At 37.6% G+C, this 16674-nt stretch overlaps 1 protein-coding gene across 1 annotated transcript; it reads left to right on the top strand.

Moving 5' to 3' along the window:
- The first annotated feature begins 3156 nt into the window (after positions 1 to 3156).
- Positions 3157 to 16035, top strand: LOC121715476 (4-galactosyl-N-acetylglucosaminide 3-alpha-L-fucosyltransferase 9-like). Its single transcript, XM_042101260.1, has 2 exons — positions 3157 to 3247; positions 14770 to 16035. The coding sequence occupies exons 1-2, from the start codon at positions 3245 to 3247 to the stop codon at positions 15886 to 15888; spliced, it is 1122 nt and encodes a 373-aa protein (XP_041957194.1). The 5' UTR covers positions 3157 to 3244; the 3' UTR covers positions 15889 to 16035.
- The last annotated feature ends 639 nt before the right edge of the window (positions 16036 to 16674 follow it).

Genomic DNA, 16674 nt, shown 5'->3' with positions numbered 1-16674 from the left:
ACAGATACACAATTATGATTTATTGAAAGCTCTGTCAGTCAGTTGGATAAGTATCAGCTAGATGACAATGTAAATGTAAATTCTTGAATTATTCTTAATTCTGATCACACTACATGAACTTGCATACGGTACGACAGGGGCTAAATTGTATTGTTTTTTACTATATAGTTTTAATAGGCTAAATGTTTGGGATAAAAAAAGCTTTTTTTGCAGTGCTTCCTATACTTCCTTGAAAAGTATTTTGAGTAGGCTATTTTCTAAATACAAAAATACAGTATTTTATTTTGATACATACCACGCACCTTGCCACGCACCTTGCATGTAGCTGTTCGCTTATTTCCTCTGTGTACAAAGTTATTGTAACTGAAAGTAATGATAAAAGGCACAACTCCGGGAGGACTTCTTGTCACCATGGTCAATGCATTTTTTTTTTTTATATATATAACTGTGAGTGTGCGCACATAGCGCATGCGTTACGTTGCACATTATGGCAAAGGCAAAAAATTCACAATTTCGTGGCCGTTTTAAAAAAAAAAAAAAAAAACATAGTCCAGTATTTCTTTCGAAATTGAAATTAAGTTGTATGGACTGGACTATTTTTTATTTTTTTTAAAAAGGCGACGAAATTGTGAATTTCCAGAGCGTGTTACGCCACACTCGGCAATCGACTCCTACGGACTTTCCCCTAAAGACGCCAGCTGCAGCAGCAACATTTACGGAAAGGTACTGGCTTGATGAAATTCATTCTCAACTCTCTATCCGACCACATAAAGACCTCGGGATACTTCGGTTTGGCTTTAGGGACCCTCTACTCACTACCACGTAAGTGTAATGTTGTTTGGAACTGTAGAAGAGGTATAAAAATAGCGTTTTGTAGCGGCGAAATGAGTTTTGACTAAAAACGGTAAAATCGAACTTTCTCAAAACACATCCGAATGACATGATTTTGATGTCAACTCAACGTATGTACTCCCAATCATCCGTAAATTGATCTAAAGTGCATTTTACTCCGGATAATTCCTTTAACATGAACTTGAAAGCATACAAGGTTTGTTGGAGTGATTACTAACTCAAATATTGGTATTTTATAGATCATATAAAGGTGTTATTAGTGCTATCGTGCAAATTAATATATTTTTTTCCTTCTGCATATAAACACAATGTGGCTACTCAGGCAAAATATTGTAAACCAAAGTGTTTTATTATTTACATTTACATTAAGAGTCATAACATGTTTTACGTGAATATGTATATTGATATGGATATAAGATACTTTGATGTTTTGATATGAATGTGTTTTTAATATGAACATGTTAACATTTATTGTACCTGTATTCATGTGGAGTATTGTGTGTAATATCCCCCAGAATAAACATTTAAATGTACTTATTGGTTGTGCATATATTTTAGTTGTACCACCTTAAATTTTCACTGGGGTTGTACCCTTGAAGTACCGATTAGTACTAGGGGTGTGAATCTCTCATGTAAAAGACGATATGATTCGCATCTAGATACATGGGCACGATTCGATACAAGAAAAGATACATGTTTATAAAAAACGATTCAGTACGATTCGATGCAGTTCAAGAATGGAAAGCATTCTGAAAGATTTTTTATCATTTGCTCATGGTGCACATTAATTTTATATTATCAATTATCATGGTCACGGTTGTCAATTAGGCAAAAAAAATGTGTGAATATGATTATCTAAACTGAGGTTTGTTTCATATACTGTATTGAAATGAAAAAAGTATAGTCTACATTTCAGTCAAACACAGCAGCCAAATACAACATAAAAATACATTTTTATAGACTTTATAGATCTTTCACAGATTTTATAGTTATATCTGATTGTTTTCATGGAGCTGTAGCCTTGTTGAGGTAAGACAATACCAAAATAAAAGTGCTTAAGAAACTCTTGGCCTTTTCTTATATAGCCTAGCCTACCCTACAAGAATAAAATAGGTCTACAAATCAAAACTCTCTGGGCTTATTTTGTTCCAAAAGTAGACCTAATGCAGAAACCTATAATGCCACAAGTCTGAGTGAATATTAACAAAATCATTGGCTAATAATTTGTGCATCGTTTTAGCAGCAAGGGCCAAATTATTATTTAACATTAAGGAAATCCCTTCATCAAAGGTAAGGCTACTCTACAGACTATAGTTGCTGTTTAGGAATGCTATAAGTGTTTAATTTCGCGCTGGATTTCGAAAAACAAAAGCCGACCGAGTGCAAGTTGTCACATGCTTAAGTTGCAGTAGATGTATGGGTAATGAGGTCATTTGACAACTTTAGGCAATGAATGTAACCAAAAACGAACTGCATTACCCACAATTCCGTACCACATGTAGTTTCAAAACCGGAAGTGGGACGGACGCGCTGCTTGGAACGTAAATGAGAGTCTGAGCGAGCAGAAAATGTTGTTAACCGATTCATAACAAGTAAATCGATATAACGACCGGTTCATTTCAGTTTTTTTCCGATAAGGGGCTTCACGTATTGATGTAGCCGTATCTTACACGTTAAAAACGGATACCGATACGTATTGTATAAAAGGCTTATAAAAAAAGCCACTCAACTCTTTCACCAACCACTATAGATATATAAAATGATTAAAATGTGCTACTGTCCAACTATCCATGATTAAAATGTGCTACTGTCCAACAACTTGATCTAACTATACTGTGTAGCCTACATAATCTGATTTTAATATGTACAGATATGTAGGCTATATTTAACATTTATTTTCTATTTGGTCTGTTATGAAATCATGCATTGACCCATTTAAGCACAGCTCAGTTTTAAGAAACTTAAATACATGCATGCTTAGCATTTTGTGAAAAGAAATCATTAAGGCTACATTGACAAACTCTTAACCTTGAGCTGGTTTTGTATGGTTTTTCATGTGTTGCGTGAAGAGTGTGTATTCCACCAAGACGAATGGATGTGGAGATGGGCGCAGAGAATAAAATCAGTCGTAATTTGACATTGGTGTGGACACGTCCTTCGGTCCCCACGCAAATCTACGCCCATGGCGAGGAGAGAGGTGGGGCTTGACCTAGTGCCTCCTCCTCGTTGGACCTGTTCTGCAACGGGAACAACCTGAATACCAGAGCTGATTATAAGTGGCAATGTGAAGGAGCTGGTGGCATTGATTTACCTACACCTTCCAGGACATTTATAGACCAGCTTTGGAACTGTTGTGTTTGTTGCTTTGACCACACATTGCATTTCTCAGCAAATGGTAAGTGATGAGATACACATAACTTAGCCTACTGCACTAGGTCTATAGGTCACAAATGCTTAAATACAGTAAATAATGCAGTTGTTTTAGCCTAACTCATTGGTTCTCAATACCAATTTCAAGTGTTTGCCTGAAATTGCACAGCACCTGCTTCAGACACTGTAGTTTCTTTGGAAAAGTTATGCACAGGAATTGCACACCAAGTCCGAAGCATTTCTGTTTTTCTTATTCTACATTTCACCTTCGATCTCATCCTCATTTAATGCATTTCGGTAAAGGAAAGAAAGAAATTGGCAGATTCGCGGTGTGCGGTTCAGAGTCCTGAACATCTCCAGTTAAAAATACATAACTAGCGCTGCGCAAAAATAGGTGCTGTTCCTCTGCGAACATGCGAATACACACAAAATGTTTCCTCATATCTCTGAGACCAGTTGAACCAGTTTAATTTCTCCGTTGCTGAGATAGTTTTGCATATCTTGTTGGGGCTGAGTTTTGCATGTATGTTGCCAATTCCGTTGGAGTGCCTGACGCTATGTGAAGTAGGCCTAGTAGTCAGGGGGCCAAAACTGATATTAAAACTTTGTCGGACACTTTTTGGTACAAGCATACAACCTATCCAGTATTAATATTTAACCCCTCACATTAATAATCACATTAATAATCCTTAATAATTCCTTACATTAATAATGAAATAGGTAGAACTATTTCTGCCCACCTGAACCTCATAAGAGCCAAGCGTAGTTAGCCAAGCCTAGCCAAGACTTCAAGACTCACCAATTCCATTACACAAAGCAGTGGCGTAGCCATGGGGGTAAATTTGCGTGGGGACCAAAGGACGTGTCCACACCAATATCAAATTACGACTGAAATGTCCCCACCAATATTCAGTGCTGCGGATCATCTCGTACAGATCTTGTAATGTGCAGTAGCCTATAAGGGTAAATCGCGCTGATTTGAAGTTACCTATAATAACTACCAGTGAGCCGCAGTCTCCTGCGCAGCATTGCGCAGCGGTTCAGCTTCACTTCGGCATATGAAGTGCGTCCAAATTCACCCATTCTTCTCTGTTGAACTCCTCGACAAGTAGGCTACTCATCACACATGTGTCACACGAAAGAGCCTTTTCTCAGCTTTTAAACCAGGGGTCTCAAACTCAAATGAGCTGGGGGCCAATTCTGCCAACGTCATCTGATTGGAGGGCCGGCTATTTCTGAAAATGCATGTTCTTTTTTTCAAATACCACACAAAACTGCAAAAAGAAAGTGCAAGTGTTTTTATCTAGTTTTAGACACCTATGCTAGCAACCTTAGCTTATAAATAAAATAATGATAAAATAAATATTAATACAAATTATAAAATAAATGAAAAACATAAAAACAGGTATGTGTGTGTGTTTCACACCAAATAAAAATATTTCCTCTCATAACTTTTTTAAACCTGGCAAACTAGGCATCAGGGTTCAGAAAGCAACACCATTGGATTTTTATATCAAAATTTCAAAAGGCCATGGCTTGAAAGTGGTCAGAGATGAAGCCCTACTGTAAATGTAAAAATCTTTGAGTAAAACAAAAGTTTATGAAGGGGGTAAATTTACCCATGTAATTTGTCACTGGATGGCAAGCACCTCAAATTATGCACCTTTCAGTAAATACTGGATGAACATATTTAAGCAGGTTTACTTTCCTTTTTTCATATTACCCACATAACAAATTAACAGGAAAACACCTAAGATGTATACCAACACCTAATATGTTGTGGTTTAGTATAGATTACAACAATATAGGCCTACAATAAAGTATTCTGGTCAAACAGTTCCTATCGCGGGTAATCTGCAGTACCCAGAAGTTCGCATCATATTGCGGGTGACTTTGTAGTTCTTCAGAGCCCTATTTCTACTAGCCCTGCTGTCTGTACCACATCTATTACGGACACTATCATCACGATTACCACTGCAACCTCCAAGCTATGTTGGGCAGACTGGGCATGCTTAGTGGACACCGTTGTATACACGCACCTCCATTCACAGACGCACCGTGACTATCACTGTCATAGACGATCGATCATAATCTCCAAAAGGATATTCTCCTTCAGAATTAGAATAGGTGAATAACATAGCTTACCTAAGACTTCATCGCACGTGATTTGGTGTAGGCCTATTTCTGCTTAATTTCTGCTTCAATTTCTGCAACACTATGGCCTGCATCGCTTCCGCGTCATTACATATGCACGTCTTTGTGTTTCTCGCGTGTAATACAAGTATTTCCTGAAAACTTTGCGCAGCGATTTTGGGTTTGAATCAAGCTATGGATGTCTTGCACATAGTGGAGCAGAGTAGGCCTACAAATGAGATTTGTCACCGTACCTGGATCTATCGTCTATTTTAATCAGTATCGTTGTTTGTCGCAATTAATAGCCTCAAGGGCCGGATTACATTATTATTTTGTCATACGTCGCGGGCCGGAATTGGGCAGGACGCGGGCCGGATTTAGCCCGCGGGCCGGGTGTTTGAGACCCCTGTTTTAAACGGTGCTAGATAGCCACTATTTGCTGTGATAAACAGTTCGCGAGAAAAATAAGAGATGTAATAATTATTCTCTGCGCCCATCTCCACATCCATTCGTCTTGGTGGAATAGGCCTACACACTCTTCACGCAACACATGAAAAACCATATATCAGAATAAACAGCAGACCTTACCAAACACAAAGGTGTAATGCATTCCCGTGTATAGTTAGCTGTTCCAGAGTAATCCGGTTTTGAAATAAATTGTAGCAAAATTCAACATGGTCTTTCGGCTTTAAACATTTCTTAAAACTGAACTGCTTACATCGCCTAGATATCTGTAAATATTAGAATCAGATAATATACATGCAGCTCACGGTTAAGAGGTTGTCAATGTAGCCTTAATGATTTCTTTTCACAAAATGCTAAGCATGCACATATTTAAGTTTCTTAAAACTGAGCTGTGCTTAAATGGGTCAACGCATAATTTCATAACAGACCAAATAGAAAATAAATGTTAAATGTACATATTAAAATCAGATTATGTAGGCTACACAGTATAGTTAGATCAAGTTGGACAGTGCACATTTTAATCATTTTATATATCTATAGTGTCTGGTGGCCCTTGGGCGTAGCCATGGATACTTTGCCTTTGTATTGTTGTTGTATTGTATGTCGCTTTTGTCTGCTAAATAACATAACCATATCTGCCCGGGTGTGCCTGTGATATCCAATCGTCGGTCTGGCACACCTACAATATTTTCGGCTTTCACATTCTAACCTGTTGTAGTGTCAACAAAACAACCGTAATAGCTCATCATAACAAGCCAAACATGAATGGCTAACCTTGGACACTCCTTAGGCTACATGCATGGTTAACTGTTTTGTTGGCAGAAAGTCTAGAAAGTCTGGCTCGCTGTCTTGCACAGTACAGCGGCGGTTCTAGGATTTTTCTGAGACAGGGGCCACAAAGGGGCCACATCATACGCTGAGGGGCCAAGAACCGGTCAACATCCATGCACAGAAAATCCTTTGTTCAGTGTGGCAGTGGTGTAGTCTACGTTATATGCAGGACTATGCAGTATACCCACTTAAAAAGCATCACCATGTCAGTATACCCACTTAAAATAGGCAAGGATAGGTATTAACATTTGGGGTTGATCACAGTATACCCACTACAGCTAACTAGACTACACCACAGCAGTAAGGTGCATTTCACCAGTCTCACCTTGTTCAAATACTTTTGCTAAAAAACTAAAAAGCCGATATAAATCTTAACAAATGTCCCATTTATTTATAATGTGCATTGAAAACACAATATATAAAACTAAAATATAATAGACACTTCAGCGGAAATGCATTGATATTTTAACAGAAATCATACATCATATTTGTTCAATCACATTCATTTTGGAAGTCTATACCTACACCAGATGTTTTTCTCAGTCTGACCTATTGGTACAACCTGAAACACGGCGATAATTAACCATTTTCCTTGACGATGTTAGGGATTTACTTCAGTGCCTAATGCTTTCTAATGAGGCGAGTATCTCCAATATGGCGACTTCCAGATCTGATGACACGCCATGCAAACCCCTAATACCAGAGCCCGTCTACGGAGAGCCTCCCCACTCTCTATTAATTCCATACATACCGAATTTGGCTGCAGTTCACCAGAGTTCACCTAGATGGCGATCGCAGGCGAGGCCAAAATATGGGGTCCTATGGAGCTACATGGCTAAATGTATTGTTTTCACCTATTTAACGACTGAAACCCTCAGATTTTATTTTATTTTTCGCAAAATGGATATGGATTATCAATCAAAAGTGAAATAATCCGGGAGTCATGTCCTTTCGTTTTCTTACAGGTTGGGTCATTGTTGCTCATGACACGCTAGCATTGTGCTAATGAATGACATCATTGACACGTTTGAAAGGCTTTTTAGAGCAATTAAGTGACTTTAAAAAATATAATACTCAACCAAGTGTATTTTATTTGCCTCCCCTTTTGAATACAATATTCAAGTTACTTGAAAAAACAATATAACCCGAGAAAAGTGTATTTTGAGGGGTACAGCTCCATAGACCTCCATTCATTCTGGACTCGCCTGCGAGCGCCCTCATGTGGAACCAAAGAAGGAACTGCAACCAGTTCAGAACCGGAAGTTTTCTGAGAGTGGAAGTTCTCCCCTTATTAGACATTCCCTGCTGATACTTTTCTGGTTAGCCAAATGTATTCTTTCTTTTATGCACAGACCTAAGCAGTTCACTGTGTGCTTTAGCTTTCAGCCCATGAGTGTTAGCTTTCATTTGATACCTTTATTATGTATATGGTCCTTGGTGGTTGTGGAGATATTCAACATTTATTGTTGGCATGTAGTGTTGAGCAGGAAACCAAAAGATTGGCCTGAAATTGCTTATACAAGTCACAAAAAAAATCACCTTGACAACCACCCTAATATCTTACCTATGGGTGTCTTCTACCAAAAAAAAAAAAAATAGGGTGACAGCTTGTACCAAAACATGTCTAAAAAAGTCTTAACGGAAGCCCTTTTCAGAATTGGCCCCCTGACTAAAAAAGCTCCAGAATGAATTTCATCAAGCCAGTACCTTTCCGGAAATGTTGCCATCTTTGCTGCCATCTTTAGGGGAATGTCGGTAAGAGTCGATTGCCAAGTGTGCTCTGGAAATTCACAATTTCGTCGCCGTTAAAAAAAAAAAAAAACATAGTCCAGTATTTCTTTTGAAATTGAAATGAAGTTGTATGGACTGGACTATGTTTTTCAAGAGCACACTTGGCAATCGAGATGGCAACATTTCCGGAAAGGTACTGCCTTGATGAAATTCATTCTGGACTCTCTATCTGACCACATAAAGACCTCGGGATACTTCGGTTTGGCTTTAGGGACCCTCTACTCACTACCACGTAAGTGCAATCTCTAAAGATCATTTTGACTTAATTTAAGAAGGCTTTAACTTATTTTAATGAGTCTTATCAAGACACATTTGCTCAACGCACTGGCAGCCAAATTTGTTTGTTTTTAGGACAAGTTTACTTAACACACTGATAGACAAATGTGCTTGTTTTCAGGATGCGACATCTTAAAATAAGTGAAACTCTTTTAAATTAAGTAAAATGATTTTACGAGAAAGCATACGTTTCATTCTACTGAAAACAATACCAACTAGAATTTTTGCCAACATTGCTGGCCCAACAATTGTAGTTGTGTAATAATTGTAAACATAACAGCCTTTGTGAGTGTTTTACTGGAGTTTTCACTTTATAATAAGGTGCCATAATAAATAGCAAACTAGGCATTACCTAATCCTTTGTTAATATTTGGAAATTGTTACTAAAATATATATTTGGCACAAGATAATAGTTACACCATAGTAACTGGTGTAAGAAATGCAATGAAATTGTGTTTGTAAAGATGTAAAGTGCATATTGGACATTGGGGAGGGATTATTGAGGGATTGGGGAGGTGGGTTGTGGCTTAGGCTGTGTAGAGATTGTGTGTGTATGGCAAGCCGATTGAGCATTTATTCAGATATCTTGATATCAGGCATAATTGTCAGGTACATGCAAGCCATTTCTGTCCACTAGTTAACTAGTGAGCCATTTCTGTGTGAACTAGTTAACTAGTGACAGCCAAAATGCCCACTAGTTAACTAGTAAGACCCAAATTCTCTCTAGTTAACTAGTTCATATGTTTCATATCTTACTAGTTAACTAGTAATGCTCAGCGTGTTCACTAGTTAACTAGTGGACATTGAAATGCTTCTATAAATGCTCTATTAAAGACTTCTATATTTTACTATGCATACCAGTCAGCTAGTTGAAGGAATGTGCACATGTTTACTAGTGAAGGCAAAACTCCTCACTAGTTAAAGCAACACCAATGAGTTTTTTGTACCTTAAAATAATGTTTCCAAAATCGTTTCAGTGGTTCATCAACTCGTAACAGGGTGAAAGGCACTTCCTGCATTCGCTTTCGCATTGGCCCTCTATCGGCGATAACCGCACTATGTAAGTTTGCCGGATCGGGTAGCGGATCTGTAGTTCGATGGAATGAGACATGAGAAACTACAAAGTTGACTTGCATCTAATGTTGTAATACATTGTACTTTCATAAAATCATGCAACATATTCTACCTTGTCTGTGGACATTGTTATTTGCAAAGCTGGTGCTGGATGAGCAAATGCGTGCGACAGAGGAAAAGTTCTTTGGTGTTGCTTTAACTAGTTGGAGTAGGTCAATGTCACTAGTTAACTAGTGAACCATAAATGGCTTACTAGCTAGCTAGGTGATGACAGCAGGCTCAGTGGTATAGTTGATGCATCCTTTGTCCAAACTAGTTAACTAGTGAGGTCATAAATGTATACTAGTAAACTAGTTCAAGCTTAAATTCACACTAGTCAGCTAGTGGCGCAGAATTAAAATTAGGAGGCGGAGAACTCTGGAAATTGAGGCTTTCTATTGGCTCCCTATGTCCATATAGAACATGACAACCAATCACAGTGCAGAATTTCACAAAATCCCACCCACAACATTTGCATGTGGCACACAAGTTAACATGCTGGCCAAAGGAACTTTAACTAGTAAACTAGTGGCTTCAATGTGACACTTACATGTAAACTAGTGAAGGCAGAACTGCTCACTAGTTGGAGTAGGTCAATGTCACTAGTTAACTAGTGAACCATAAATGGCTTACTAGCTAGCTAGGTGATGACAGCAGGCTCAGTGGTATAGTTGATGCATCCTTTGTCCAAACTAGTTAACTAGTGAGGTCATAAATGTATACTAGTAAACTAGTTCAAGCTTAAATTCACACTAGTCAGCTAGTGGCGCAGAATTAAAATTAGGAGGCGGAGAACTCTGGAAATTGAGGCTTTCTATTGGCTCCCTATGTCCATATAGAACATGACAACCAATCACAGTGCAGAATTTCACAAAATCCCACCCACAACATTTGCATGTGGCACACAAGTTAACATGCTGGCCAAAGGAACTTTAACTAGTAAACTAGTGGCTTCAATGTGACACTTACATGTAAACTAGTGAAGGCAGAACTGCTCACTAGTTAACTAGTGAAGACACAAATGCCCACTAGTTAACTAGTGAGGTCTAAAAAGTGTCACTAGTTTACTAGTGTGCACCAAAACACCCACTAGTGAATTAGTGATGGCAATTTCCATTAAACTAGTTAACTAGTGAGGTGCAAAAAGTGTCACTAGTTTACTAGTGTGCTCAAAAACGCCCACTAGTTAACTAGTGAAGGCCATTTCAGCCCCACTAGTTAACTAGTGAGATGCCAAAATGGTCACTTGTTAACATGTAAAGGCAAAAATACCCTCTAGTTTACTAGTGAGGGTGTTGTGGGCCTTGCTAATTAACTAATAGCATGTATATTTTGTTCACTAGTTAACTAGTTACACCTAAAAAGAGAAACAAGCTGACTGTTTTTGTCCACTAGTTAACTAGTGGAACAATTGAAGTCTCACTAGTTTGCATGTGTGGCAGTGAAGCAGCTCGCTAGTTAGCTAGTGCGCACAAGACACACTGCAAAAACTGCTTATCTAACAAAATCTAACTAAGTGTTATTAATCTTATATCAAGATAAAAAAAAACTATGGTATTGTTTTCAGTATAAAGAGACTTACCTAGCTCTTTCTTGTCAAATCATTTGACTTAATTTAAAAAATGTTTGACTTATTTTAAGACATCTCATCTTGAAAACAAGCAAATTTGTCTGCCAGTGCGTTAAGCAAATTTGTCCTAAAAACAAGCAAATTTGTCTGCCAGTGTGTTGAGTAAATTTGTCTTGATAAGACTCCTTAAAATAAATTAAAGTCTTCTTAAATTAAGTCAAAATGATCTTTTGAGAGGGCGCTAGGTAAGTCTTTTCATACTAAAAATAATACCAAATAGATTTTTTAATCTTAATATAAGATTAATAACACTTGGTTAGAATTCATTTTTTGCAGTGTAGAGGGCATTTTGAGCCTTACATGTTAGCTAGTGAGGACAAAACACTGTCCATAGTGAACTAACAGGAGAAAAATGCCCCTCACACTAGTAAACTAGTGGAATTTGAATAAATACACAAACAGCTGGCATTTTGTGCCACTAGTTAACTAGTGGAACGTAACAATGGCCACTAGTTAACTAGTGCGCAATGTCGTACACTTGCATGCAAATCAAGAAGGCGGAACAAGGATTTTGATTGGTCCATTTAAGCTAGTGACACTTTTTAGACCTCACTAGTTAACTAGTGGGCATTTGTGTCTTCACTAGTTAACTAGTGAGCAGTTTTGCCTTCACTAGTTTACATGTAAGTGTCACAATGAAGCCACTAGTTTACTAGCTAAAGTTCCTTTGGCCAGCATGTTAACTTGTGTGCCACATGCAAATGTTGTGGGTGGTATTTTGTGTAATTCTGTGCTGTGATTGGTTGTCATGTTCTATTTGGACATAGGGAGCCAATAAAATGCCTCAATTTCCAGAATTCACCGCCTCCTAATTTGAATTCTGCGCCACTAGTTGACTAGTATGAATTTTGTCTTCAACTAATTGACTAGTATACATTTATGACCTAGTTTGGACAAAGGATGCATCAACTAGTTAACTAGTGAGCCTGCTGCCATCACCTAGCTAGCTAGTAAGCCATTTATGTTCACTAGTTAACTAGTGACATTGACCTACTCCAACTAGTTAACTAGTGAGTTATGCCTTCACTAGTAAACTTGTGCACATTTTTTGCTGTCACTAGTTAACTAGTTTGGCCCAAAAGCCTTGATCTACACTGCAAAAAATGAATTCTAACCAAGTGTTATTGATCTTATATTAAGATTAAAAAATCTATTTGGTATTGTTTTTAGTATGAAAAGATTTACCTAGCGCCCTCTCAAAAGATCATTTTGACTTAATTTAAGAAGACTTTAACTTATTTTAAGGAGTCTTATCAAGACAAATTTGCTCAACGCACTGGCAGACAAATTTGCTTGTTTTTAGGACAAATTTGCTTAACGCACTGGCAGACAAATTTGCTTGTTTTCAAGATGAGATGTCTTAAAATAAGTCAAATATTTTTAAAATTAAGTCAAATGATTTCACAAGAAAGCGCTAGGTAAGTCTCTTTATACTGAAAACAATACCAACTAGTTTTTTTTATCTTGATATAAGATTAATAACACTTGGTTAGATTTTGTTAGATAAGCAGTTTTTGCAGTGTAGCTATCTAGTATGCATTTTTGCCCTCACTAGTTAACTAGTGGACATATCTGCCTCTCACTAGTTAACTAGTGAAGCAAAAAATGTGTTCACTAGTTAACTAGTGAGCATTTTGGCTCCCACTAGTTAACTAGTGTGCATATCTTGGCCCTCACTAGTTAACTAGTTCACATAAACATAGCTCACTAGTTAACTAGTTGACAAAAATGGCTTACATGTACATGACAATTATGTTTGATATCAAGATATCAGAATAAATGTTCACATTAGGCTCGCCATATGTGTGAGTGTTGGGGGTGGTGGGTGTTTGGATTGTGGGGGCAATAGACAGAAAACTATTAATTTGCCAAATAGATATTTCAGTAACAATTTACAAATTTTAACAAAGGGTTAGGTGATGACTAGTTTGCTATTATTATGGCATCTTATTATAAAGTGTTACCCATGTTTTTTTTACCCATGTTTTTTGTTGATGTATGTTTATTATGTTGATATTATTATGTTTTTTTTCTAGGGACCTTGACTTAGGCTACTCCATGATGTTGACATCTCATAAAAAAACTATTACAGTTTTTCACAATTTCTAAAACACTAAACTCCATTCTCTGAACCAAATTCTCAGTTGCCTGAACATATTTCTCGATCACCCTTTTGGCAAAACCTTAAACGGTTTTCACATATGAAACACAATTTGCAGATCTCAGACTCTTTTTGCAAAACTCTAAAGACATTCTCATGCAATAAAACACATTTTGCATTGTGATGCACATGTGATGCATAATAATAACCAGTGGCAAAGGTCAACACAAACAAAGCACAAATGCTATCTATACGTTACAGTTTTTCCACAATGGCTAAAACACTAAACTCCATTCTCTGAACCAAACTCTTGCTTGAACACATTTCTTGAATCGGTTTCAACATTCACTCAAGATTAAATCCAGTAAACATAAAGTATTTAGAATGGGGGTTTATGTGCAGTTTTGAGAAAAGGGTGGAAGGTTTCAAATTGTGAAAACCTGTATACAGGAAAAGACAGGCATTTCAATACTGTAAATGAGAAGTAGATTGCAGTCTACAGCCTACAATGTACTCTGAATGCCTCACTGATTCTGTTCATTGTTGATATGAACCTGCACTGTTCAGCAACAAGTTTACACTCTAAAATATTGGTTGTGTCACATCATTTGAAACAAGTGTGATCAATTTTGAGTTGTGTTTAATGCGTGTTTCTTTGTGTTTACCTTTTGCCACTTGTGGTTACCAAAAAAAGGTTTTGCCAAAAGGGGAATCGATTCAAGAAATGTGTTCAGGCAACTGAGAATTTGGTTCAGAGAATGGTGTTTAGTGTTTTAGCAATTGTGAAAAACTGTAAAATAGATAAACAAACCAAATGAAAACAAAATGTGGTAAAGGTCATAATACAAATGGAAGACACATGTACAAAAATAAAATAATAGAAGTAAAATGAACTAAAATAAAATAAACAGATAAAAACAGAAAATTGAGATAAATGGGTGAAAGGTGGAACTTGACAAGGGCTAATAGGTGGCATCAGCCTGAGCTAAAAGTGGAGGGCTGTAAGGAGTAAGGAGAAGACCTGAGTGTCATGGGGCTGAGCAGTATACAATCTTTAAAGATTTAACTGATTTTTTTTTAGCTTTCCTTATAGCCTCTCTTGTTTATGTACTATATTTATATACTATATTTCTCCAGCTTGAATTTAGTTTTACCTGACTTCAGCATTTTGTGTGAATGATTTATTCTATGTAATTTTGCATTACAGTTGGCAATGACTTCTACGACCACTGACGTCAAGAAAGTGCTTTTCTACATCGTTTTTGCTGCTTGTGTACTGATAACTATGCCGCTGTTTTTATACTCCATTGGCAATCAGTCATCCACAGTCTGTCCAAATTATTTCACAAAGGTACCTAATGTGACTGTGGCAAAGCCAGAGAAACCCATTCTTTTGATCTGGTTGTGGCCGCAGGGTGTCAAATTTGACTTCAAAGACTGCAAAACCTATTTCAACATAGACAGCTGCGTTCTCACAGATGATCGCTCCCTGTACCGTGCTGCAGATGGAGTTGTCTTCTATCATAAGACCATCGCATGGGATCTCAACAATCTTCCTAAGGATCCACGACCAGCATTCCAAAAGTGGATCTGGTACAATGTTGAATCTCCAACCAACACTGCCAGAAAAGCTGGATTGGATGGATTGTTCAATCTCACTTTGACCTACAGACGAGATTTAGACATTACTACTCGCTATGAACTGAGCATTGTGAGAAGTCAGGAACAATTTGTGCTTCCACAGAAAAAACAAATTGTTTGCTGGATTGCAAGCAATAACATTCCAGGGACCGGTGCATCAACCCGACTGAACTATTACCATGAACTAAAGAAGCATATTGATGTGAAAGTATATGGTCAAGCTGTCTCAGGGGCAACTTTTCTAAGGTATGAAGACTATTACTCTACCATTGCTAGCTGCAAATTTTACCTGGCCTTTGAGAACTCTATTCATGAGGACTACATCACAGAAAAGTTAAATGGACCAATGGTCAGTGGGACTGTGCCAGTAGTTTTAGGTGCGTCCAGGGAGAACTGTGAACAGTTTATTCCCGCAGACTCGTTCATCCATGTGGATGACTTCCCTAATCCAAAAGCTTTGGCTGAGTACCTGCATCAGTTGAATCAGAACGAAGACATGTATATGCGTTTCTTTGCATGGAGGAAATACTTCAGAGCTACACCTCATCTTCTAACAACACACAATGAATTTACACAGCCCATCTGCGCTGCCTGTGCCCATATTGCTGAAGACAACACCTATAATGTGGTCCATGATCTGTTCTGGTGGTTCCATAAAAATATTGCTGGGCACCAGTGGAAATGAGATGGTAAGATCTCTAAAAGCTCTTAGCAGATGCATAAAAAAACAGTTAAAGGACGAAACTTTGATTTTTGTCTTTTAGTCTTTCAGAGTCCTCGCCAGCTTCAATTTTACATGACCTGAATGTATTTAATGCAAAAAGTTAAGATGATATAATATGAAGTACAAATCATAAAAGTGTTTCTCCATATCTCCCTCTAGTATGGGCTTTAGTTAGTTTGCTCTCTGTAAAGACTCATCACACATCATTGGGGTTCCTTCAAATGCTGGTCACCTGTACATCTCTTCAGTTATTGCTTTAAATGCTGTTACACAACAGTAAGTTTACAGCTAGAAGTTACTCTGACGTGACCGTTCTATTAATTGAAAATGAGAGAGCAGCGAATTCATATGGTCACATTTAGTCACATTATTGAGTGACCAAATGGAATAGGGTAAATGTTCATTTTAGCATGTGATGTATAGATAAGCAAGTATGCTATACAAATGGTTTCCTCCGACCTCCTTCCCTGTGCTGGGCAAAACAACAATGGATAGCCTATATCCCTCTGACCTAGATGACTTAACATATCTATGAATGATATTTTAGCTTTGCTGATTAAGCTTACATAATCTCTGAATGTCTTTAAGACAGAGCTAGCCTGTCCCTCCTCCTCAGATTTATGACTTGATTGATGAAACCATAACAGTCCTGTTTTAATGGACAAAAATGCAGGCACTATTAGTAACATTGTCAGAGTATTCATTAAATTGACAATTTAAGACAGTATAAGCCAGATTAAGATGCTT

Source organism: Alosa sapidissima, chromosome 8 (assembly GCF_018492685.1).
Source record: "Alosa sapidissima isolate fAloSap1 chromosome 8, fAloSap1.pri, whole genome shotgun sequence".
In the NCBI taxonomy this organism is placed as follows: domain Eukaryota; kingdom Metazoa; phylum Chordata; class Actinopteri; order Clupeiformes; family Clupeidae; genus Alosa; species Alosa sapidissima.
This window is presented reverse-complemented; position numbering and strand designations above follow the sequence as displayed.